This window comes from Trichomycterus rosablanca, chromosome 25, assembly GCF_030014385.1.
Source record: "Trichomycterus rosablanca isolate fTriRos1 chromosome 25, fTriRos1.hap1, whole genome shotgun sequence".
Classification (NCBI taxonomy): domain Eukaryota; kingdom Metazoa; phylum Chordata; class Actinopteri; order Siluriformes; family Trichomycteridae; genus Trichomycterus; species Trichomycterus rosablanca.
The window spans coordinates 483971-511307 of NC_086012.1; the positions used below are offsets into that span (position 1 = coordinate 483971).

At 42.3% G+C, this 27337-nt stretch overlaps 2 protein-coding genes across 3 annotated transcripts in view; one reads left to right on the plus strand and one right to left on the minus strand.

Annotated features, from left to right (window-relative positions):
- Positions 1-27337, minus strand: part of rpl7 (ribosomal protein L7) — a 124694-nt gene that overhangs the window by 92332 nt on the left and 5025 nt on the right. The window lies entirely within an intron of this gene.
- Positions 2862-21927, plus strand: jph1b (junctophilin 1b). The gene is made up of 6 exons (XM_062987618.1): positions 2862-3457; positions 7502-8255; positions 12806-12924; positions 16004-16674; positions 17263-17360; positions 17988-21927. The coding sequence occupies exons 1-5, from the start codon at positions 3079-3081 to the stop codon at positions 17341-17343; spliced, it is 2004 nt and encodes a 667-aa protein (XP_062843688.1). The 5' UTR covers positions 2862-3078; the 3' UTR covers positions 17344-17360; positions 17988-21927.

Sequence of the window (27337 nt, forward strand, 5' to 3'; positions counted from 1 at the left end):
GGAATTCAACTTCAAAATCTTTCACTGGGAGCTAAACCAAGTTAGCCTGGATAAACTTCTGGATGGATGGATGAATTGATAGAGAGATGGAGCTGCTATCTGGCTGTAATAAGGTCAGATAAGTAAACAGAAACAAACTCAAGTTCATCATGGAAAGAGTCGCAGTGGGTGAGGTGCAATTTAGAGCAGCCAATCCAATTTCTGACTGTTATTTGTGAGGTGGCAGGAAACCGGAGTATCCATAAATGAAGAACATACCAAACCCCTAGTAGGTGTAAAGTGAGAATTGTATATATTGATTTGGAGTAAGGTAAACAGTGTGTTGTTACTGCTGTGTGAACATTGTTGTAGTGAACAGTGGGACGTCCAGTTCTCAGTGGATCTCACTTCCTATTCTGAGGTGGGATGATGTTCTTTGTCACCTTTCAAACAGTGTCGATCCATTAGTCTTTCAGCAGCTGGTGTCTGAGCCGTAACGACAACTGCAAATTGCTGCGAGTGTTACTAATGATGTGAAGCTGATCGTAGAACTGAGAGTAAATTCTAGACCAGTTATGCTACTGTTACAGACGGATCATGTTTTACTTCCCTGTGGGCCATAAAGGTGTTTTTTCTCAATAGATCTGTAAAATAAAAATGATACATGAAAATATTCTTAGTTCAACAAAATCAAAACGTTTAGAAATGAGATGATGCTGGTCTTTATGTTAGTACTTTATTCTGGGTACTTTTCAAACATGATTAAATTAGTCCTCCTAGCACAGCCTGTAAGTCATCCTAGAGTTAGACCATTTCAGTAAAAGTGCTCTGTTAGGGTGTGTTTAGGATTGTGCTCCTGGTTTTCACTCAATTCCAGTGTAAGTAAATCAGCTTTGCTGCATCAGAAACTGGGTGACTTCCCATAAGTGATGGAACAATTAATTTAACTTTCTACTGTAAAATATCCGGCCATCAGTCTTTAATCTGAATGTATTAGAAGTGTTTGACTGCAGTGATTGATTCTGAAGCTAGCAAAACCATTTATAGGTTCAACCATTTAACCCTTAATCCGGGCCTTTAGTCTACAGTTGCTTGGCGTGTAACCTGTTGCATGACAGTGTAGAGCGAATACATAATAAAGTGTTTTAAATACAGAATGGAGCAGGTAGTATTCTCCTCTAAACAAGTAGTTTTTAGATGGAAGCTCTTGTGCAAAAGGCAAAAAAATATCGCCGAGCAGGTGTGAATTGGCTACTAGTACATTTAGTTAAAAAGCTCGAGTTTGGCTGACATTGTGTAGCATGTGTGTGTGGGTGGATGTTACTTCTCACACAAAATGCAAAAATACATGCAGGTTATACAGAAATACTGCGCACAGCCTTGTTGTTTGGGATTTTCTTATTGGTTCTGCTTTCACAGCAAGAAAGAGGTTCAGGTTTGGGGTTCATATGTATTTTGTGCGTTAGAACCAGTACTGTTACAAGTGCAGAGTTTCCTTTTAAATAGCATAAAACACATGTAAAAGTAAAAACAGTGTGGTGTGGTGTAGTGGAGAAGATAACCTAGGATATATCCAAATGAAATGTTGTATCAAACAAAACACATGATTAAAAAGCCCTGAGTGAATCAGTTACATTTAACTAATAGACGGTGGCACTACAATTAATCAGTTATCTTTAACAGAATACCTTACTAAAAGCATAGTAATATTTTACATGAACCACTTTACATTTAATATTATTATTATTTATTTATTAAGTATTTATTCTTAAGCACATCATTTCATCCATATTGCCAAAGTGCACAGTTATGTCTAAATGTACTGGTTCATGATTCAGTGTAAATAACAACAGCAAAACTAAAAAATCCAATCTTCAAAATAATAATAATAATAATAATAACAATAATAAAGAGATTATTTAGATTTTCGTTTCATTAAATAATAAAATCTGTCCTTTAAATAAGTGAGTGGGCGGGTACAACCAGTATTGACGTCATCAGTGATTTGTCTCTTGCACAGTTTTAGGGGCCAATGATGAACCGTTAGGATTCACTTCACTGATTCAAATGATTCAAACAGACACGAATCGACTCCGCTGAGATTAGATTCACTTTCTGAGAGTGAATGTTTGGTATAAAATATGCACGTAACAAAAAACCGGTCACACGAGCAGCATCAAAAACATGAAAATACAATAAAGAATAATTATTAAATGCATAACATGGTAAAATAAGAGTCTGCTCCATTTTCTAAGAATATTTCTAAAATAATTACAATCACTGATTAGACTACAGGATGACAAGCTGGTGCAGCTATTAAAGTGGGGGCCACAATTCTGGGTTCATTGTCTGTAGGAATTTTGCATGTTCCCATGTGTGTATGCGGATGCAGCAAGTGAATTAGCTACTGACAATCATGCCTAGGTATGAGTGAGTGACTGTGTGTTTGATAGACTGGAAACCAGTCCATGGTGTTTTACCAGTATCTGCACTGTGGTTGCACGACCAGCCCCAGATTAAAGTGGCGAGTGAAATAGTAATAAATAATTAATTACAGTGCAATAAACAAATTCCAGTCTACTGTTTTATCCTTTGCATGAGCACATAGATGTAGTGATGTAAGCCCCCACAGAGATGTTACTAAATCTGCTCATGTTTTGTCATTAAGAAGTGCATTGTTGTGTTTCTTTTACAGATGTTTTTACATCATGTGTTCAGGGGCTTTGAGGCAGTCAGTCACTGAGTACTCATGGCTGTCGATTCATTTGTGAATCGATTGGATTGATTCAATGAAGTCAGAAAAGGAACCGACTCTTCAGTGAATCGCTCATCATCATTACATCGGGAGGTCTGCTGCTTTCCTCCTCTCTGGCGGCCCGGGGGCAGAGAGAGGATCCTCCGAAGATTATAGCGGCGCTGACAGCGTGCGTGTCCGGTGTGCGCGCTCTCTCAACCCCGCCGACACCGATCCAGATGCGCGCCCGACTCTCTCCGGTCATCAGGCGCGGCTTCGGCTTTCCAATCATCTTTCCAATCAATAATCACAAGATTCGCTTCTGATCCACCGACAGCCGCGAGCTGCGCGCTTCCTCCAGCTGAATGACGGGCGGTCGGTTCGACTTCGACGATGGCGGCACGTACTGCGGCGGCTGGGCAGACGGTAAAGCCCACGGGCACGGCGTCTGTACCGGCCCCAAGGGCCAGGGCGAGTACGCGGGCTCGTGGCGCAACGGCTTCGAGGCGGTCGGTGTGTACACCTGGCCCAGCGGGAACACCTTCCAGGGCCACTGGGCGCAGGGCAAGCGGCATGGACTCGGCGTGGAGGCCAAGGGCCGATGGCTGTACCGGGGCGAGTGGAGCCACGGGCTGAAGGGACGCTACGGTGTGCGCCAGAGCCTCAACACACCCGCCCGGTACGAGGGCACATGGAGTAACGGGCTGCAGGACGGCTACGGTGTCGAAACCTACGGAGACGGGGGTGAGTTTTTATTCCTGCTGGTACTTAAGAGTGAACAAAACTGTAAATAATAATAACAATGACCAAATTATAGGGGACAGCTTCCATACCGGTGCACCATCTGTTGCTATGCGCACGTTACCTACCACTCTCGAGTGGGAAGGGACTACCACAGGACCATCTCTGATTAGATAAACAGCCATTATCAGTATATCAGTATCACTGCCAAATCATTGTTACTGCTCTCCTACCGAATACAGTCCATTTTCACTGATGGGTATGGTGGAGAGGGTTATACAGTAAACGTAGCTGTTAATCTCATCAGTAAGTATCAACTCAAAGAGGTGAATCTAATAACATAGCTACTAAGTGCACAGTGTAGGACCACAATGAGCCACCAGTAAGTCTTACAGCACCTTGACATTAATCTCACAAGGATCTGGATCCCAATTTTTGTTATATCCACTACTGCGACACCTGTCGCGTGTACGACACCTTAACTTGCTAAAGGGGGCTGCATGTGTGAAAGATCATACTATACACTTTTCTGTACGACTCACGTCCACGCCTTAGACATGCAATAGGAGTCGCTGTTGTGAAGCGCTTAACCTGGCTAGTGGCAGCGAGACTCGAACCTGGGTGTTCCCACTATAGACTGTTGCATCAGACCCTTGTGCCATACAGGCACCCTTCCCAGAAGATCCTCCCTCAGTTGTAGGTGTTAAACTGGTTGAGCTCTGGTGATCAGACAAAATAGATTTATTGACTGACTTAGTAATGTTCACAGTCACCTGAGAAACACTGATGATGCACAAACCTGATGCACTGATTCATTTCCTATAGATCTAAACACCGTCACATGAGCCAGTTGAGCAGCGTTTGTGAATGAAGTTATTGCCTTACCTGCCCAAATACTTTTCCTATTTTATAGGCCGATCGTAATGTCACATAGTGTAGTGAGATATTTACTGATCAATTGTATTATGCAGTAGAACCTGTATGTAAACATCTGCACTAGTTTTACTACTCTTGTACCCGTCACCTGTTTTTACGAACAAAATACATACCGAATACATACATCGGTTACTAATACGTTTCCTAGTTTTACAGAACCAGTGCATTTTAGTGTCTGTATGGCCATTCATAGTAGGTGTTGCCAGCATCTGTAGTTGTCTTTTTTAATTTTGTTTACAAGCTAATGGTAGCTGAGTATTGCCTTTCCATCCATCCATCCATCTAATGATAGACAATCAAATCTACCTCTTTATTTATGTTTATTTTAGCTTATTAAAGGTAAAATAACTTATATAAATTATTTAATTTGAGTTACTGACACTCAGCCAAACCCACCACAGAAAGAGACGTCAGTGCTTATATCACTCAACTAAAAATGTGAGACTTTTTGTGGCAAGAGTTTGGGGAAGGCCCTTTTCTGTTTTAGTGCGACTGTGGCCTGCACAGAACTCCAACCTTACTTCCTATAAATACCTTTGGGATGAATTGAAACCCGGATGGCAAGCCATGCCTTCTTGTCCAACACCAGTGCCTGACCTTGCAAATTCTCTTTTAAGTGAATGGGCACAGATTCCCATAGACACTGTTGAAAATCTTGTGAAGCAACCTCATAGTAATGACTTTGGAATTGGATTTCTCTCTCTCTCTCTGTGTGTGTGTGTGTGTGTACAGCACTATGAGAAATGGAGAGTTTATTTACCCAAAAATGACAGTTATAAATATTTCAAGTTAAAAAAAGGAATGAAAACATTCTGAAATGGTTCTTGTAAATGTGTGGAAGGCCTGATAAACACCAAGCTTTAAATTTACACTTACATAACACACAACCTCCTATAGGCTATAATACGGAATATTGGAATAGAGCTTTTTTAAAGGGAATCTAATCCTGTGCATTTATATTGTTCCTGTTTCACTAGAAACTCCATCGTTTGCTCCCAGCTTACACAACGGCGTTATCTAAGTTACCGCTGGGCTGATTGAGTTGATTTATTGGCGTCAGATTGGACGGGTTAGTCACAGAGGTCACGGCTAATTATAGTAACTTCTGCAACACTTCAGATCTTTGAACCAGCACAAAGCTAAATACCTGGATTGATTCTCCATCACATGTCTGTTGTGGTCTTTGATTGGCTGTTGTGTTTATTAAGTGCAAATGTCCTAAACACACGTTCATAAGAAGTGCAGGAAGTTTGGTGTAATCTGGATATCTGAGGCTGCACATTAAAACCAGCACCATGCTGCTTAGCCTTTAAATCACTTTAAATCCCTCCTGCTATCTAAACCTTCCTGAGATACTGAGATTGAACAGAATAAACTGAGTAGTGTGGCAGCAAAGCTTCATTCCAAACTGTCCAGATTATGGAGCATTAGAGCCGATCTGTGTGTACGCTGCTGGATTAATGGGACAGAATTTAAACAGGAAGGCAACATGATCACAAAATGCTTCCTATCAACACAGCCGACGTTAGGTGCTAACGTTAATTATGTGTTAAGTAACGACAGGGAAGGTAATTTTGTAGATATACCGTATGTGCTTCTACAAATGTAGCTGTTCTTTATTTCTCACACATTATTGATTACTGATTAGGACGTTGTGATGTAAAACAGAGAAAAGTGTTTTGTCTAAATTCACTTTTTTGAATTAAGGAGAGTTCTGGTTAGTTAAAGCTGTGAACTTCAGCTGGTCTCGGGTTACTTCCACGATTTAAAATAGTGCTGTGTGTTCAGGACTGAGGTATGAGAGCCATGACTGTTCACTCCGTCACACTCTCGTCATTCCACAGCTCCAGTTACACACAGCACAGAGCTGACATGAGCCACTACCACCATTTTATATCAGCTCTTATCACCATCAGTGCTTTACATGTTTATCCTACTGCTTTATAGAACTTAAATAGAACCCACAGCAGAACTCACAGCGGTGGACAGCAGAACCCACAGCGGTGGACAGCAGAACCCACAGCAGTGGACAGCAGAACCCACAGTAGAACCCACAGCAGTGACATGACATGATTTATAAAACATAGCCTTTTATAAATGTACACAAATAGTTGAAACTCACTGTTCTCATGTTCTGGTCTGGAGTATAAATGTCCTGTATTTTAAAGTACGAGATATTTATTACATACAGGACAATAATATACAATAATAAACATTTGCTTTTTCTAATGAAGAGAACATTCCTTAGATATTCCGGGCTCTGGAACCAATCAACATCTCTATCTGTAAGAGCAGTCATGTATTTATAACGTTGTACCTTCCTGTCCCAGTTTTAAACATATTAAGAAGAATTTATGCACATTTTATGAATAAAATATGAAACGGGTGTAATAACCGTGCTTATTACACGTCCACACATTTTCAAGTCTCAGTTGCTCAGTTATTCATGTGATTAAAAAATATGTATATATTTATATGAAAATACATCTTTGTAAAACTACTGACAGCAAACTGTCAGAAATAAATTACAATAAAACGTTGTACACCAGTGATACTGTGCTTTAGCTCTAATGGAGCAGTTTATCCAGCTGCAGCTGTTACATTACAGTGCATCTTATTTTCCCAACTGTAAAGAAATAATAAACTCAGATATGTTAACACCAGATTAGAAAGTGACTGTTTGATATAATGAGTCAATAACATAGAGGTAGAAAGGAAAACATATCATCTGGGTTTTAATAGATGGTAAAAGCAGTTTGAACAACTGTACAGTGCATCAGTGTTGTATTTTTAAGAGACAGGTGTAGACTGCAGGCAGGACGGTCTAGCACTCAGTAAACTTTCTGATTACGCTGCCATCTGTTGTAACACTTGCAGAATGTGGCTTAATGTGGTCCTGTGGACTTTGTTGATGTAAAACTTAAGCCCAGCTTGAGTTTTTCCAATCGTTTCTATTTGTTTTCTGAAGAATGGTAAGACCCTCATGATGTCTTGTGTGTTTTTTATTAAAAATAAAGTTGATTGTGCTGCTGGGATTCATTTCTTCCCTGATAGTTTTTAACTCAACACTGTTCGTGTCTTTACTGACTGATGGCTCTTGTTGATGGACAGGAACGTATCAGGGCCAGTGGATGGGTGGCATGCGCCATGGTTACGGCGTGAGGCAGAGCGTCCCTTACGGCATGGCGACGATGATCCGCTCTCCATTGCGCACCTCTCTGGCCTCCCTGCGCAGCGAGCAGAGCAACGGTTCCGTCCTGAACGAGCGCATGTCAGACAGCCCAGCTGGTACGCGCGGCGGCTTCGTCCTCAACGTGCACAGCGACGGCGAGCTCGGGTCAGGCAGGAAGAAGGGCCTGTTCCGCCGCGGCTCCCTGTTCGGCAGCCTGAGGCAGCTGAGGAAGTCAGACTCGCGCTCGTCCATCTCGAGCAAGCGCAGCTCGGCACGCAGCGACGCCGCCATAAGTCGCATCAGCTCGAGCGACGCCAACTCCACGCTTAGCTTCGGCGAGGACGACGACAACGTGCAGACGGAGGACAACGTGGACGCCACCACCACAGAGTCCTACACGGGCGAGTGGAAGAACGACAAGCGCAGCGGATTCGGCGTGAGCGAGCGCTCCAACGGCATGAAGCACGAGGGCGAGTGGGCCAACAACAAGCGCCACGGATACGGCTGCACCGTCTTTCCCGATGGAACTCGAGAGGAGGGCAAGTACAAGAACAACGTGCTGGTGCGCGGCATCAAGAAGCAGCTCATCCCGCTCAAAAATGCCAAGACCAAACAGAAGGTGGAGCGGGCAGTCGAGGGAGCCATCAGAGCCGCCGCCATCGCCAGGACGAAAGTGGAGATCGCCACCTCCAGGTAAATGCCCACTCTGAAACCAGGCATGTAACGTGTTATTGTTCTAATAGAGTTAATTCTCCAATCGTACTGATGTTAGTGATGATAAGTGATTCAGAACCTGGTTGTTCAGTCTGAGCAGGATTCACTGGTACGTTCTTATTCCTGTATTGAGTAGGACTTCAATAGTAAGAGCTCTGAATGGAGCCGAGTGTTACAGACCAGAGTGAGTGAGCATAAAAGAGTGAACCTACTACACATGTTGAACGCGATTACTAACCCTATTAGGCCTATTAGAGTGTGTTTACATGCTCTAATCTGATTAAGCTCAGGTTCTGGCAGTGATCTGATGATTTATACGCTCATATAAACAGCACACTTTCTTTATCTCAATCTAATTATGAGTTATTCCAGTAAGATTGCTGGATTTGTGCCCACTAGTCTGGGTTTCAGCTTTGTATGCGGAGGACAATGTAACTCTGCATATGTGAGGACTCCTCAGCACCGTCGGAGATTTAAACCATCGATCCCAGCTCCTCTCATGATGGATAATAACAGGGTTAAAGTCCTTGAGAAAATGTAAATTTGATGAAAATGAAATTTACTCTAATTTACCCTGATTGTTCTGGATTCAGATGAGTAACTGTGTAATCCTGTAATGCACTGTCCAGTGGAGTAGTGCTTTACACCCCAATAGCAGGGAGACATTCATTGTGTCAGGGGTCACAGATGAAGAGAAAAGTGTGCAGGTACCCAGCCAGAAAAGATATAACAGAAATCACAATAAAATACAGAGAAATGACCAGAACAGAGAGAGAGAGAGAGAGAGAGAGAGAGAGAGTGGTGCTGAATGTTTGCATGAGTGGCGTTGTTTGCCCGGCAGCTCCAACTCGGTCTGACCAGATAATCAATGCAGAGCCAACAGGATGTGTTAGTGATGAGATCACAGAGACGTCGGGGTGGCCGCATCACAAACTCACAACCAGAACTCACTGTATGGTTCTCACAGTACAGACCTGCAGTGACACATAGTCATATACAGTCATGTATGGTCTCGTACAGTCAGATACAGTCATATACAATAACAAACAGTATTACATATTATATACAATCACATACAGTTATATATAGTCACATATAATCACGTATAGTAACATACAGTTATATACAGCCATACACAATCATATACAGTCACATACAATTACACACAGTCATGTACAGGTATATACAGTCATATCTGTGTTCCTCTAAACCCAGCAAACACTCGCTTCAATAGAAATAGCGTACACTAGAAATAAAGTGCTAACTGAGTGGAGGTAGGTAGCTTGTGTGTACAGAGCTGATGGAGGACAGGATGTCCATGACTGCATGTATGGAACGTGAATTTTAGTTACACAAGGCTTACACAATCTCATCAAATAGTGATGCGTCCCCGGGCTGGAGTATGAATTAAATATCTCTCTCTGCCTTTGAAGACTGTTATAGAGAGAAGTGATAAGCACTGAGGGGGGGGCAAGGGAATGTAATGAGCGAGACTCTCTCTCTCTCTCTCTCTCCGTCTGTCTGTCTCTCTCTCTCTCTCTCTCTCTCTCTCTCTGTGACTAAATAAGGTGAGGTAGTATTTGGCTTTTGGCTAGTCAGTGCAGATAAGAATATAGCAGTGTGAGTGATACAGTAGTGGATGTGTGTGTTTGCTGTCCTATCACGTGTTGAAACTTCATGTGCGTGTTCATGTGTGTCCCGACTCTGCTGCTCATGTTCAGGTTCTGCAGCTGCTCAGCATTTTAGCATGTTACTACACATACAATCCTCACAAGGTTTAGAAGAGACATTGTCTCACTGTGTGTGTGTGTGTGTGTGTGTGTGTGTGTTATATCTGATTTTAGAGAATCATCCATTTCTGTAATCTGACTGTAGAACAGTATTTCATACAGTATCTGATTAACTCTCTTATTAAAACATAATATCCACCCTTTCACTGAGCATGTGCGATCACCATATACAGTATCGGAATGTTTTCAGATCACTTGAAATACGAGATTATATGTCGGGTAAAAGCTGTACGGCTCATAGTCTGATTACAGAGAAGCACAGCACCAGGCTGTGCTTTAATCACATTATATTGTTATATACTGTTTTATTGTTCTCTGCACTGCAATTAGATAGTTAATCATTTAGAATATTTATGATGGTGTATTAACTCTGATCACACTCTCCTCTCCTCTTTACCTATCTGAAACATGTTCTAAGCTCTTTGTGCTCGTTATCCCGCGAGAGCTGATTAATAAAGTCATTAGACTGAGTTTAATGTCTCCATCAGGCTCAGGCTGTAGTGCAGAGATGAACCTGTGCAGATTAATAATCCCCTCTAATCCTGACGGAGTGTGTAGTGCCGTGTGTGTGTGTGTGTGTGTGTGTTCAGTGAACTGGAAGAGGTTCAGACTGTGTGTATTTAGTCAGACCCTCCTGATCTGGGGCATCTGCTTCCTGCTCAAACTAATCCACTGCAGAAAATTACAATCATGGGGACACAGTCCGACATCCACATTCACAAAGAAATTACATCCAGTCTGCTGAGTGCACAATCTTTATAAATCCCAACAACACTGCTGCACCTGATACACTTGTTCAGAACAACACACACTGCCGTCATTACCATGTTAACGTCAGGCACCAAACTGTGATATAAAGCATTCTTTATATATATATAGAATAAAGTTAAGAGAGGTTGATATGAGTATGTCTGTTATCTGAGTTGATTTATAGTAAACATACAGATATTCTCTCTCTCTCTCTCTCTCTCTCTCTCTCTCTCTCTCGCTCTCGCTCTCGCGTGGAATTAACAGTATATAGAAAAATAAGGAAGATTCAGGGACGACACGTCGAATCCCGGCGCCGTTTGATGTGAGCGATTCTAAAGGACGTTGGGAGGATGTGCGCCTCTTGACATCTTTATCTGCACTAGGAGAGTGGGTGGATGTGTGGTGAAGGGGGTGACGACTGCCAAATTAAAAGCTCAGAATTTCTGCAACTGCTCCATCTGTCGCCAAGGAGATGGAGCTCAGTCTCTCCTGTACAAAGCGTTAGATACAGAGCGTTCAGTAAAGAAACAGCACCGGTGGACGAAACACGCCGTCACCTCCTTAACCACACGCTTGATTTTATTCCTCCTCACCTGCCCGTCTTCAGGTGTGAGTCTCCTCAAGGTTCCACTGCTCTCTGTGCTTCATCTTCTGAACTCAAAAGTCTTGGTGTAAAGTACTAAATGTTCTGTATTATTAGTTATTCTTACACACGTTAAGGCCAAAACTAGAACCTGGGCTTGTGGTCTGTTCATATCAGGATTGTTATTAAGATTCTACATGAAACGTCTCTGTTGTTTTGCTGATAGAAAGTACTGGAACTGTTCTAATAACACAACAGGACTTTATTAATCCCCCAATGAATTAATGAAACGAAGTCCAGGTCTCATCAGTACACGTGTTTTATCACTGATGGCCAGTTGAAATAGGACAGCGCTGTAACGAGGACTCGTCCACTCGGACCGACATGAAAAACAGCCAAACAGGCCACAGCGCTGCTGCTCTGAAACACAAGACGGGACTAAAATTAGAGACTCGTCGTTTTGGCCGAGTGGCTGAAGCGCTCATAACCTCTGCTGTACAGCACTGCATGTTCACATCACTCAGACTGCTCAGCGTCACCTCCACTTCATCTACTGCATTAGCACTAGCACAAACCGCTACTGTAGAAAACGAGCACTAAAACCCAAACTAACAGCTTATCTTCCTTAGAATTTAGCAGAGAGAAAAAGTCTGAACCTGTGCAAGAACTACTCCAAACACAAACACATTCTGATCAAACGAAACTCTGTTCAATTTATTTAATACACTGATTCATCAGAGTCATTCACAAACTGACTAATACTTCTCCAAAACTAATGTGGGGTCCGTGATTTAAAAATATAAAATCTGTATTTGGTAACGTCCATGTCAGTGTGATATTAGGATGCTGCTAAATTAGCTCATACCAGTTATTATATTAGGGTTTCAATAATCATCCCAGGCTGGACTGTGTGTGATTATTAGAAGCTAAATGACAATCAGACCAATTTGTTTTAGGGTTTGTTTCTCCGTAATTGTTGCCTGGTTTTGTTTGAACAGTAAATGATCAAATGACTAAAGGTAAATTACCCAACTAGGATTTTTAATCTTTGGTGTTTACACAGATTCAGCAAAACATAATTAATGGAATGAACAATTTACATTTTCATAGAATATAAAAAGTCTCCTGGGAAGCCAGAAGACAGGCACAAACATAAGCCGAACATTAACAGCACATTAGCTGAGTTACATCATCAAACAACCGCAAACCGACCAGTGGATGAACGTTCAGACAAACTGGTTAGAAAAGTTCTCACGTGTCCAAACAATAATAACTTATAGTTAAATGCTGCAGCAGCAACGGAAAAACAGCATCATCATCATCATAATAATGATGTTGGGACAGTAACTGAATTTGATTTTCTACATGAACCAGACTTCACTCTGCTTCATTCTGCTCTTCCTCAGAACAGCCCACGCCAGAGCTAAAGCGGAAGCTTCAGACCAGGCAGCCCTAGCAGCGTGCCAGGATGCAGACATCGCTCGCGCCGTGGCACGGGAGCTCTCACCAAACTTCCACCAGCCAGGTATCCCCCACCATTACACCCCTACTGACACACACATTCAGCAGAAGTTTGTGAGTTGTGTCGTTTTACGAAACGGGTGTGGTCAGAAAATAGTCCAGCACTGTGCTTTAGTTAGCATGTAGCCTAATAGCTGTATCTTTCATGTCATTTGAAATTATCTTGGTTTTACAAGCTTTATTAGTACAATTTAACATCCTGATATTAACCTGTGGACCAAATTGTTTTGTACATTTGGACGTACGTTTGTTGCTTTGACTTTGAGTGTCAAATTACAGGTCGACATGAAGCTGTTTTCCTTTTGCTTGTAGACCTGAATTCACAGCTTAAATATTTTGACTTTTGTGATTGGAATTTTGTATTGAATAACCTGCTGTGGCTGCACCTCAATTCAACAATAATAATGAATGATTTACAGTCAGTACCGACTACGATGTGGACAACCTTCCAAATCCATGAAGTTCATTCTAACGCTAACAGATTTATTTCAGTAGAGAATAAAAGCATCTTGTTTTTCAAACTATAATTTGATTAAATGTACTAACACTTCTGTTGAAACACATAAGCGTTAAGTTCTGTGTCCTTGCTGTCGTCTTTGTGTTCAGTGTTTTTTATTAAATGAGAGAAGGACGAGCTGATGTAAATGTAAATGAGATGTGAAGAGAAAGCATATCATTTACATAATGTTTCTGCTGTTGTTGCAGCTCCTGCTGCTTCTGAGCATGAGGAGATTATTTAAGGACAGTGTGGGGGTCTGCTCGACTTGAAAGCACCCTGAAAATGCTAGAGTGGCTACTTCTAATATTAATATAGCACTCGCTTACAGAATAGAGAGCTTCTTTCCATCCACCCAACACATCAGCTTTAGACATAAACATCACACAACATCATAAATAACACACAGCTTAGAGCGCTGCTGACCTAGATGGTCCTAAATCCTCCAAACACATACGACTGCTCATGTCAGACTCCTAAACCCAACCAGTATCTGCTCTCAGAGACTCCAAAACTCTACATTCCTCCCAGTACAGTTGTCTCGAAACCTACTTAAATACATCCAAACGCTGAAGCCCACTCTAAAGCTGGTCCTGAAAACCAGAAACTAGCGTCAGTCCCTTAAATCCAATCATTTTAGCTTTAAATGCCTTAATTTGGCTCAATAGATCCTGAACCATGTAATAATTAGTCTGATCAAGCCTCAAGTCATCAAACCAAACCAATGTCTGATCTGTAATTCTACAACCTCTTCAATAGCTGCACTTAGACCCAAACAAAACCAATAGTCAGTGTGTCTAACTAAACCATCCCAAATGCAAAGGTTGACCATGAACCACATAGTGGACAGTGGTAGCCTTGAAAGGTTGAGAGATTAAATCCCAGCTCTGCCATGCAGCCACTGTTGGGCCCTTGACAACGACTGACCCTGCGCCCCTAAAACCCAGTATTAACTGCTCTCAGACTTCTGTTTTCATTCAGCAGATTAAATCAGATCCCTAAACTGAAAATTCGGTCTTAAAACAAACCCATTTGTAGGCTTTGTGTCAGAGGTATTTAGCTATACCCTGTTCCCTTTGTGGACACCTCTATTAGCTTGCTTTGTCTCTCATTTCCAGCTTCTTGCACTGCAGTGCTGCTGTAAGAGACACAATGCAGCAAGTGTTTGTGTAGAACATAAAAACAAGCATCATGCCAGTGCCGTCACTGACCTCACATCAGCTTAGCACTGCGCTTCCCATCACAATTCACCCAATAACAACAGTGTGGGAGGAAGCTTTCATTTCATCCCTTCAGTAACGTTCCTGTCTCTACTTAACCAGCTGAGACATTTATAGATTCAGGGACACGTGACTTTATTCATTCTGCTCATTTAATATCATTCAGGATTTTTTGCTGCGCTACCGATAATCAGAACCAAAAAATTATAATAATAAACAATATTTACACCTGATCTGGTCTGTAAGCTTCCAAAAATACAAACTAACCTGGTGCATGTGATGAGAATAAATTTCAGCTGAATTCATTTCCGAGGTTTTTAATACCGTTATTACCAGGTCTGGTCTAGTACAGACCCTAAACAATCTCAGGAGATTCAAACCCCTCTCCTGTACGTCTCCGCAGCCTCTTTTCGGACTCTGTCGTCAGCTCGGTGAGGCATCTGATAAACAGGCTGATTTACTGGCCCATCTATGGCCGGATCTGGACGCATCCCAGTAGGGGTTTTAGCGAGCCTATCCACGTCAGCTGTGAGAGCACACTGGCCCTGCGAAGAATGTGGAGAATGTATGGAAGCTCACACTCCTGTCGTGAAGCAGAATCCGACTCTGTAGCCCAGCACCACCACTAATGGAGCGATGCTGTTTATACTGGGTTTAGCTCCGACTCCACAAAGTCAGGATTAGGACTAAAGGACACAGAGGCACCCAGCCAGGGTTTATATTGTAGGCAGGAGTGTTCAGATATCCACATATACGAACACTCATTACTATTAGTGTACTGATTTTTACTTGTAAGAAGTTCAGAGGTGTCCAACAGTCATACTTCAGAGTCTTGTGAAAAGCCAAAAGTATGAAATAATGTTTTTATTAATACAAAATTACAAATGATGCCATGTGCTCGACTGGTGCAGCAGCCTATTTGATCAGGGTTCGAATGTCAGTGGTGCTATTGACCGGCTGGGTGTCTACACAGACACGATTGGCTGTACCTGAGGATGGATGCTACCCAAAGTTCTGTGATGAATTGACATTCTGTCCAGGACTCACCATGACCCTGACCAGGATAAAGAAGTGGATATAAATTATATTAGGTGCCCTTTACTGCAATATTTATCTTTTTCGGTAAATTTAGGAACGTAACTGCTAGGATTTACTTACAATTTAGATACAAGAGCATTATTGAGTTTGTGTACTAGTGTTGGGCGAGGCTCACAGTTGGTGTGCCAGTTCATCCTAAAGGTGTTGACTGGAGATCAGGTTCTACCAAAGCTCACTTTCCTTGAAACAGGAACTGTGTAAACAGTGTAAACTCATGATAAATATACGTTTATACTCCATAAAATCAACTTCTTCTCTCTCTTGTACAGGACCTGATTACATTAAGCAGAAGTTCTCCAGCGAGCCTATCGAGATCAAAGAAGTCATTGAAGAGAAGAAAGAGAAAACACCCTCAGGAAGTCCTCATTTCTATCGCAAGGGCACCACGCCCACCCAAACGCCCACCCAGAGTCCAGGTCCGACCCCTCCTCCCTCCCCACCAGTCACCAAAAAGAAGTCCTTCTTCAACAGAAGCACCCCGAAACCTGCCAAAGAGAGCCCCGTCGAGAACCCGGCACCCAGCGTCGTCGCCAAAACTGCCCCCAGAGCGCCAGCCAAACAGGAAGTCAAGAACGAAGTGGCAACCGCCCTCGTGCCCAATAAACCCATGGTGCCGGTCGCCAATCCCTCCAGTCCTGGCAACGGCGAGCTCCACACACAGTACCACAGCTACTACGTTAAAGCCGAGGTGTCCATTCCACCCGACGAATCCGAGGAGCAGGCGAAGCACGAAAGCTCCGTCGCCCTCGCCAAGGCGCCCGCTCCCGTCAGGCAATATCGCGCCCCCACACCCTCTATGGTCGCTGCCAAGCTCCCCATGACCAGAGAGGTTAAACCAGAGCCCAAACTCAAGAAGCAGGATTCGGTGAAGCCAAAGAGCCTAGCAGAAACCAAGAAAGCGAGCATGGAGACGAGCACAGACGTGGTGGAGGAGCAGACGGTGAGGACTGAAAACACATCAAATAAAACAAGCTAGAATTTGGGGGAAATTGTATAGCTTAGGGTCATGTGAAAAAGTTTGTGCACCCCTAATGAAATGACAATTTGTCTTTTTTTTTGGCACGCGACCCACCCGAGCGTTTGAAGAGCCCTGCTGTATATAACCGTATAATAACAGTAATATTGAACTGTGCAGAGGTCTGTGTCCTCTACAGGATGTGTTTACTTATTTTCACTTATATATTTGACACTCATCTTCACGTTTGGCTGCTCTGCCACTCACTGGATGTTTTTTCTTTGCATAATTCTATGGAAACTCATGTGGTGCATGAAACTGATTCCAGATCAGCAGTTTCTGAAAACCCAGACCAGCCTGTATGGTACCAACAACCATAATATGACATGACATTAGATCACCCCCACCACCATCAGCACCAACACCACACTTATTATGATCTCTGATGTGAACATGAACATGAAGGTTCCCACATGCCTAGCTGACTGGATCCAGTAATATACAGCTGTGCAGGTGTTTTAAATGTACATGAAGATGTACGTGAATTCATTTCCCGGTGTCCTCTCTCTGCAGGGTCCGAACTCCATACTGGTGGCACTGGTGATGCTGATAAATATCGGCCTAGCAATTATTTTTGTCCATTTCCTGACTTGATGAATCTTGAACCTCAGGTAAGAGAAACTGATCCACACACAACATCTACACATGTTCAGGGTCCAGTTCTACATTAGTTTAGTAAGGAGTTAGTACCTGTAATCGAAAGGTCGCTCGTTCAAGCCCCACCACTGTTAGGTAGCCACTGTTGGGCCCTTAAACAAGGCCCTTAACCCTCAATTGCTTAGGCAGTATACTGTCACAGCACTGTAAGTCACTTTGGATAAAAGCGTCCGCAAAATGCCAAAAATGTAAAAGAACTGTACACATCAGCTTTACTCAGAACAGGTGTGTGTGTGTGTGTGTGTGTGTGTGTACATGCACCAGCTGACTAGAGTAGAATAGAAGAACTTCTACAGGAACTAAACCTGGGTCAGAACTGTACTGGTGCTGAGAGATCAGATCACAGGTCCTGGAAGCTCAAGCACCAAAAATTTCATTCAATTTCATTTCCATGTTTTACCACCACTTTATCCTGGTCAGGGTTGCAGTGGGTCTGGTTTCCTTGAAATCACAGGGTTTGAATTCCAAGTCAGATTGTTAGCATCACTAGAAACCTCTGATATTCTGTGACCTTTGACCTTGTGTACAGTAGTGTATACTGTAGTTTGCTGAGATGTGACGGCCTCTCTGACTGTTTTCAGCGAGTTCTTCAGAAGAACGTGCGGCGTTGGGCCCATCCTTCTCTGCCGTTGTGTGGACGGCCTTTCGAACACGCCGCTCAGAATCAGACGCAGGCAACGGACGACTGGAATTAAAGCGGAGTGGAGAACGTCTGAGTGTCCCGCAGCCGAGCTCACCCAGCACCCCCCCGACAAGCCACCCCAACCCCTCTCCGCCTCGCCCGGCCACGATTTACGACTCGCTTGGGCTCTGACAGCTGAAGCCAGAAGTCCCTGGGAGAGGGGGGTGTAAAAAAAATACACATAAAAATGTGCTGATCCAAGGCGTAGCCGGTGTGAAGTGCATGGATGGGCTGCAGGTGTGTGTGTGTGTGTGCGTGTGTGTCTCAGTGGGGGGGGTTAAACTGGATATGTTCAGCGATGCACTTTTAGTTGACAGAAGAGAACAGCTGCCTTACAATTTTACCCTCTTGACGTGGTCAGGGGAGATGTCTGAGTGTGTGTGTGTGTGTGTGTGCGCGCAGTGGGAGTCCAGAATGTGTGTGTGTGTGTGTGTGTGTGTGTGTGTGTGCACTCTTTGCTCTAATCTAAACACCATGCCCATGTTTAAAAGGAAGGGGGGCACTCGCCGTCTTATTGCATTACCCGTTTCTGAAGCCTTGTCTAGCTGCACCTGCTCGCGTTGCAGGGGATTATGGGATGCCGTGCCCGGGCGTGGCGCTGCTTTAACTCGAGGGTTAGCTTTTTTATTTTTGTGTTTTGTGTGTTTGTTTTTTATGTCACCTTCAGTTATGCGAGAGAAAAAAAGCAGTTCGTGTATTTGTGTCGCCTCGTACGAGCGTCCCATCTAATAATGATAATGTTTTGTTCTCGTGTGTTTGTGTTCATGATCCCTAAAAATCAAAGCAAATATTTTTGATTGGCACCTGATAAACGATCAGAACGAGCAGCTGGGATTCTGACACGGGGCTGTCACGGTGTCCGTAACATCCATCATTCACTCACCTCAATTTTCTAGTGGATTTTTTTTACTGAGCAGTAAAACAACATTATTATTAATATTTGTAATCAATAATATTAATCCATGTGAGACTTTACAGGTCACATGGTCACCGTGAGCGATCAGATCAGTCTGTGTTGTTTTTTGGTCTGATGCTGCACACACAGGACTGGAGATATCAGACATGAGGAGCGTGTTCTTATCTTTACACTGTTGAGTAGTGACGTGTAGTTTTAGTTTATTACACTGAATATTATTTTCCTACTTTATTTATTAGTATTTTATTTCATTTGGTGTCACAGAGGAAGCTGATATTAGTACAACGCTGCGTTATGATTAAACTTCACTGGAAAGAAGGAGCGCTGCCCGAACTGTTAGCACTCACGCCATTATTTCTAAGCGCTATGCATTCGGCGGGTATCTTTACTCCACCCCAGTCGAAGCCAGGCATTGCACATGGTGATGTTAGGCTTGTGTGGCGACCCTCCTCTAGCTTCCTGTGTTTGTGTAGTAATTATTTTAGACGCTATGCTTCAGCGCTTCAGCATTTCAGCCCTTCGCTGAGCTGTTGTTGCTCCTTGATGTTTCCTCTTCACTGAAATTCTGTGACACTGCCATGTTCAGAGTGGCCGAGCTGTGGAGATGAAGTGGCCGTGTACTCGATGTGATCTTGCACTAGTTGGAGAGGACGTTTACGTACTGTTAGCCTGGTGGTGTTGATCCAGGTGCTGAGGTTTGATGACGTTAATCACTTGAACTTTGACTGTATTGTGTTCAGCTTCCAATATCAAGGGCGTAAAATCACCAGTTCCATTTAACACGGCGTGTACGGGGGATTAAACCGGAGCGGAACTGTGACAGCTCTAACGACATGATACACACTCATTATACGCTGCAGGATTGTACATTAGCTGTAGGATAGAACGCATGGTGTTGGATTATTTATTTATTTATTTATTCGACTGGTTATTGCACTGGATTTTGCACGTGATGGTCCGAGCCCGCGCTGGTTTGGACCGTCTGCCCCCGCCGCTGCATCTCCATCACCAGCCTGGGCGTGACCCTGACCTGCTGGGTCGAGTTCGGGTTGATTCACTGGTTCTGCACACGAATGTAGACACATGTAGATGCCTTAAAGGACTTTTCTAAACAGTGCTGAGAGTTTTTACCTCGATTACCGTAGTGATTCGGACATTTTGTGTCTTAATGCGTCGGAGGTTTGACTGAAATCTAATATTGATGTTCATGTGTATATTTATTGACGTGGTGGTGCATGACACTGTGCTTTTACTTTAGATTTATGGAGATGTGGCACTTTTGTGCTGGTATTTGAATAAAAGTATATACAGATATATTTTATATACATAGTAGAATATATTCGGTGAGTAATTTTATTGTTCTATTTAGCACATTATTTTCTTGCTGATGTTTCATCGTGTGCATGGAATTGGGTAATTAGACGTAGGCGCAGGCTAAACCACTAGCAGTGTTAGCGGACGCTGCCAGCATCCTGATGCTCAGTATGTGTGTGTGTGTGTGTGTGTGTGTGACTACCACAGACAATCATGTCAACACATCCTCCAGTACTGAGAAAAGAACAGAAGCCGTGATTCCCAGCAGCGCTCTGAGAATCAGGAGAACTAGATTCCCTCAGTATGCTGGTGATGGGTGTGAATGTTCCAGAACTAGCAGCACGCTTCTCATGTGTAGGATTTTTCTTCTAAACGACTTGTGTTCGAGTCTCAGCAGATCTCTGTTCTACCTGAGCATAGCGCTTCTGTTCTTTCCTCAGTCTGTAGAGATGATACACACACGTATGTGCAGGAGAATGAGGGTCGAGATCATGATATGAACCTGTACCGTCACACGTACGCTCAGAAACGACTGTTCAGCGTCGGCGTGTTTGAGGGGATGTATTGTGTTATGGGGCGACTGCAGATGATTGATCAGAGTGTGAAAGCATGTGAGAAGAATAAAGAAGGAATAAAGATCGGTAACATTGATCACATGTAGAACCCAGCCCTCCTCATTTTGTTTTCTTTTGTTCTTAAGAACTCTATTTGTATGAACTGACTCTGACGGCTGTTTATGTTGCTTTGATATTTTTGTTCGGCCCCTAGTTGAAGTAAAACACGGACGTTTAATAAAAGCAGAATCGTTTCAGTCTTCTGAATGTTTGTGTGATTTTTAAAGCATTTCTACGAACTGCAGCAGAATCTGAGTGTATTTTTCTAAACTGATTAAAACTCAAAGTTTAAATGAAACGTTTCTGATTATATTTGTGTTTAATAGTAACAGGTTTAAAATGATTTAATACCTTGATAATAGATTTTGCTTTGAATGCTTTTCTTTACATTCAGAAAGATGAAAACATCAAGACATTTTGGTATATTTGGTAACCCCCCCCCCAAACCTTGTGAAAATATTTTAATAAAATAAACTTTTATTGTATAAATGTTTGGGCTTTATTGCTTTATGATTCACAGTCTGATAAAGATTCATTCTGTTTATATTAATTTATTTATTACCTTTATTATAAAAGTGTATTTAATAAAATACTAATGAGTAATAAAGCTTCATTCATAAAAAACATTCATTTATTTTTACTAACCAGCCAGAAAACAAAGCAGGAAATTCATCAACACGACACCATCACACTCACACACACTCACTCAATCACACATTCACTCATTCACTCACTCACAGGGGTAATTACATCCACCTTGTGTGTTTTTGGAAGTTGGAAGGAAACCCACACAGGGAGAACATACAAATCTAATCACAGATAAACTAAAGGCCATGTTACTTTGACTTGTTCCACCAGGTCACGTTTACACCCGTGATCTATAGTGTTTCCACCCAAAGAGGATGGAGGTCTTGTATTGTTCATTTTTACTGTATAACTACTGAACTCATGTCAGAATGAAGCCAGTTTGGATTAAAGAGTTAAAATGAAAATAATGACCTGATTATCATGGTATCGTTTACTGTCAGTGTTTTGTTTTTGTCATTTCAGTGCTCGTACATGAACGTGCAGGAAGGTCAGACCGAAACGCTTTATTATAAACAGATAAAGACGTGAATCTGAGCGGATCTGAAGGTCGTGTGAAGGTAACATGAAGGTCGTGTGAATGTGTTTTAGGTGGTTTTGTTACGGCTCTCCGGTTTACTGCAGGTCGTTTCTTCAGAGCTGAAACTCGAGCTCAGGTGGAAGTGCGGATCTGATGAGCTGATTTTTGAGAGCTTGACCTCCTGGTTTCAGTCGAAGCTCTTTAGAGCTGAAGGTTACGCTTGTTATTTTAGAGATCAGACTCAGAGACCTTGGTGTGAAACCTGCCTCTTGTCTGGGGGATTCGCCTGGTGATCCTACAACCAAAATAGTGCCCAACAGCTGCTCTCTCGCTCTCTCTCTCTCTCTCTCTCTCTGCCTGTCTCTTTTGCTCTCTCTCTCTGGATGAAGGTAGAAATGGAAGGTCGTGTTGTAGTTTCTTCACTCTGCTGCTTCTGTAGGTCACGTTTTCCTGAAACTTCTCTGTTCAGTTTCTTTATAAGTTTATAGATAGATTTTATAGAAAATCTGCAGGGTGAAAATCCTCCAGAGTTAAGCGAAGATGATCAATGTGGTGTAGAAAGTGTTCCCAGTTATTGATTACACTTGACTGTAGCTGGTGGGTGCTTGTGAGGTACCGGTACATGGAACAGTGGCCCTCGTCAGTCGGAGTCTGACTGGCGTGTATTAAAGGGGGCACACGGTTCAGAACCCGTCACCTTCACAGTCACTGCAGCACCTGTTCTGTGCCCCCTGTACCAGTCAGCACATTTTTTCACCTTTACCTCTGACTGCTTTAACACAGGGAGGGTTGGTTTACATGGAGGCTCCTTAATTACCCCTCTACCCCACCTCATCCACCATTAGGGTGAGATTTATGACCCTGAAGCTCAAACAGGCTCATCTTAAAAACACCTGCTGCCACCCATCAGGACCAGAGTGGCACAGTTAGTCAGAACGACTCGGTCAGGTACCACTGACCCACTGATTCATCTTATTAATCACAGAAGAGAAATTAATCTTTAATAACAGCTGGATGATTGGAAGCTGCTGGGTTTTGATCATGTGACTTCGTGTATTTATTAAATGATGTAATATAGATTCAAAACTGCGTCTCATGGATAGTTAACACATTGTCCTGTAGCGCCCCCTCATGGTGAGGTATCATCATCGCGCTTCATTCCTCACATTCAGAGTTAAATTTATGATGATTAAGATTCAGCATCATGGACCATGTTGATCCTGATTATCAGATCTTCACCCTGAGGAGTATTATGGTGGACACGTTCAGGAGGAGGTGGTATTCTTTACAGAGGCAACAGAATCTCTCATCCTCACATGAACCCTCAAACTGGAAAAGTTTCACCCATTTTTACACTTCATCTCACTTGCACTAGGTCCATACTGGGCTACAGAAACGCCAGGGCTAGCAAGTAAAGCAACAGTCTTAAAAGTATGTGGACACCCCTCTTATATGATGACAAAAATTAATGTTATAAACGTATTTAGGAGTGCAGGCAAACACCTTCCCCCATACTGTATGTGTGGTGATTATGAGACAGTATTGGTCGTGGGAGGGTGAGGGGTTCTGGGATTATTGAGCTGGAGTTCAGGGTGTCTCCTTGCCTAAGAGGAGGTTGGGGCGAGGATTAATCAAGGAGTAAAGAGGGGAATGATGGGTGAATATTTAGGATTCCTAAATCCCAGAACTCCAACTGTATTATACAGACAGCAGTGCCTGCAACCCAGAACAAAGCATGGTCCATAAAGACCAGGTGAGACACATTTGATGCTTGGAAATTCCACAGAGTCCTGACCTCAGCCCTAGTCAGCATATATGGGATGAATTGGAATTCCGATTGAAGCCAGGCCTTTTACTAAACCATCAGTTTCTCTCCTCACAAAAACTCTTCTGACTGACTGGACAAACGAAGCAGCTCTGGGTGCTGAAGGAACTAAAACTCTCTTTATTTCAGCCCTCGGTACTCCCACAACATAGATCACTATTAGGACTCCTCTATTAGATTATTATAACTTTATCTCTTATACATTATACATTATACATTATACATTACCTATTACCTGTTACCTGTTACCTATTACCTATTACCTGTTACCTGTTACCTGTTACCTGTTACCTTATCGGCTGGTCAGTGAGACGCAGCACTGCGCGCCTGTGTGAGCGCACTTTAATAGAGCTGAACGCAGCTGAACTGAATGAGCGCTGATGAGCGCGGGGGTTTGTGGGAAATGTCGTTTATTTAGAACTACAACGCGTCCATCTGCGCTTAGGTAGGTGTTGGTGGAGGCGGTGGAAACTCATGGACCTTTACACATCTTATCTTTAATACCCTGTACACTACACACACCGGTCACTTCTATTCTTTTCTGTATATACTGGATACAATTATTTTGACTAAAAATAACATTTAAAAAATAATACAAACAACTTCAGTTTTCCTGTTTTTATTAATGACATAGACTTAAATAAGCAACTGCTAATAATTAAATGAGGTCGTTTCGTATCTCTAGAGTTACATTAACATTAACACTTAATTCATTTTCAAGGTCGTCAATGATGATCACTCTGGCGATACCTTGATATTCACCCTAAAGAGATAAATAAAAAGAACCAATATCAATAAAATCAGAAATTTAGGCAGAACTGTGTATAATTGTTAAAGATTATTTTTAATCTGAAGAACTCACCTCAGTAGCAAAGTATTCCTTTAGTGGAAGTGTTATCGACTCACTGATAGTTTCTGAAATGAGGAACCAAACAGTCAGCAAGAACAAAATAAAAATAAAATGTACATTTCTACATCTACATTCTACTGTTATTTACAAAAATATCTGGTGCAAGAGAGACTCCTGATTCCACTTTTAAGACTTTTAAACCATTGAATTTCCACAGGACTTTAAAGCGTCATAACTAAATAGACAATACATGGCCAGTATATGTGGTTATTCCTCACAAATTATTCTGTTTTAAAGCCACATTTATTGCTAACGTGTTACAATTAATTCTATGCATCTTCAGTGTCTGACCTCACAAACCCACTTACTGTTTTGATATTTTTTATATCTAATATATTTTACACACTTTGTATCAATGGGTGTGACTGTAACACCTAAACTCAATCATTAGAAAGTATGTCTACATACTTTTGGCCATATATTATAGAGGTAAATGTGCTAAAGGGAATCAAATCTCAATGTGTCTGGTCTTGGTCTGGAGTCTAAAATAAATAATTCTTTGTGAGCTTTTCAGGTTTGATCGGTTGGTTCGTACCTCCTTTAATGAGGTTGCAGACTGCGAGGTGAGAGCACTGTACCGGGGTTTGGTAAAACTCCAACCACTTCTTCTTTCTGTAGAATGTGGTGATGAGGTACCCAGCGCGGGAGATGGTAAACTCTAAAGAATCAAACACCAAGAGAAGATCAGGTACAAATAAACTCAACATCAAGAGAAAAAAGCTCCTAGTGTTTCACATTTCTATACAGGGTTCATGTAGAGAACACACCAGCACTGGGGGGTCGGTGCCAAACACCCTGTGTGGCCAAAATATGTGGAAACCCCCTAATGATTGAGATTGGATGTTTTAACCAGATTCATAGCAAGGTCCATAAAGACGTGGTTTGATGAGTTTGCTCCGGAGAACCTCCAAACAGCTTTGGGATGAATTGGAATGTCAGTTGCAAGCCAGGATTCCCTGTCCAGTGTCAGTACCTGATCTTACTAACACTCTTTTGACTGAAAGGAACACTGTTGGACCTCCCAAAACAGTGCAAAGAGGAGCAACTGGATATTAATACTCATGGCTTTGAATTGGGATGTTTAGCAAGCTCATGCGCAGGCGTCCACATACTTGTAGCCTCGTAGGGTTAAGACAGACAATCATGTTATCATGGGGATATCGAAGAAAAGCATCTTACTGGGAACCAGCGTGTAGTTGAAATGCACCATGTGCATTCCATTGGTGCAGGTTTGTGTGTTCAACTGGAAATAAAACACCGGTCCTGTAACACCAAGCACACCAGAGTTCAGTCTTATTTTGATTTATTTTTTTTATTATTATTATTTTTTTTAATTACTATTAATTAAAAACGTTCCCCTAAACTTGGCATCTAATGTAAAACTAACAACTATTCACCGTAGCTCAGCTGGGATGCCCATATGTGCCCAACATAGAATCATTGGCTGCAGTTTGGGTCCCTTTTGCAAATCCAGATTCATTCATGTGTACAGGTGATGTGGACATAATCTAACAGTTTATGGGCCCTATAAGGGTTAGCCTGTGTGGGCTACGAGTAGGTATATATTTATAACTATAACAATATCCATATCTCTATATTTATTCTTATATATCTGTATATATTGGTTATAATAGATACACTACTGCTTCTATCACATGTACCAGATGCACAGTTTGCACATACTGTTTTTCTGTTGCAGACCATTTGCTGTATAAATGCACCTTATTTACTTACTTAATTTATATTTGTATTAGTTTCTCTTCTTTTGCTTGCTAAACTACTGGAGAGCTATAATTTCCTTCGGGATAAATAAAGTATCTTATCTATAACTCACACAGCTTTGGAACCCATGTAGCAAGACGGGCTCCAAGCTTGGACCATGTAAGTCATTAAGTTCTGGTCGTATGTGGCCAGTACACGCTTTCTTGTTTTCATGGGCAGCCCAACACTACCCCAGCTAAACCATTTGGGTCCCATATATAGCCATGTCACCATCACTGTGAGAATGGACCAGAACGCGAACATCAGTGCTGATCATATAAACGCTCCCTTGTTACACTGAACGGGCACAAATTCCCATACACAGACATACTTCAGTCTTGTGTGAAGCTTCTCAGAATCAGAATAACAGCTGTTCCTGCTGAATAGATCACACAGAGAGCGCTGTTTTAATACTAATTATTTTTGTAATACTCGGTCAGGTGTCCAAATACTTTCTGCCATATAGTGTTTTTGACACAGCAGTTACCAGCTACTTTAAATACTTTTCAGATGCTGCATCTATGCGTGTCAGAATACTTTTATTAAAAAACAATTTTGTAAATGAAGTCCACATATTAAACATCGGATATCACTGCTAACCGAGCCAGTCCTCCCATACAGCAACTTCTACTCACCATCATACTCGTACCAAACACTCATGGATTTTGAAGAACAAAGGAGCCGCTTTTCTGTCAAAGCTCTCAGACTAAACCATCCAATCAGAAGAACTTTCAACCTGAGAAGATATAAAGTGCTCAACATCTCCACCACGTTCTCTTCAGTCAGAAGATCAAAACTGCACCA

Coding starts and splice junctions, on each gene's coding strand:
- jph1b (XM_062987618.1), top strand. CDS start 3,079: ATGACGGGCGGTCGGTTCGACTTCGACGATGGCGGCACGTACTGCGGC. Junction 8,256..12,805: donor GTGGAGATCGCCACCTCCAG/GTAAATGCCCAC, acceptor GCTCTTCCTCAG/AACAGCCCACGCCAGAGCTA. Junction 12,925..16,003: donor ACCAAACTTCCACCAGCCAG/GTATCCCCCACC, acceptor TCTCTTGTACAG/GACCTGATTACATTAAGCAG.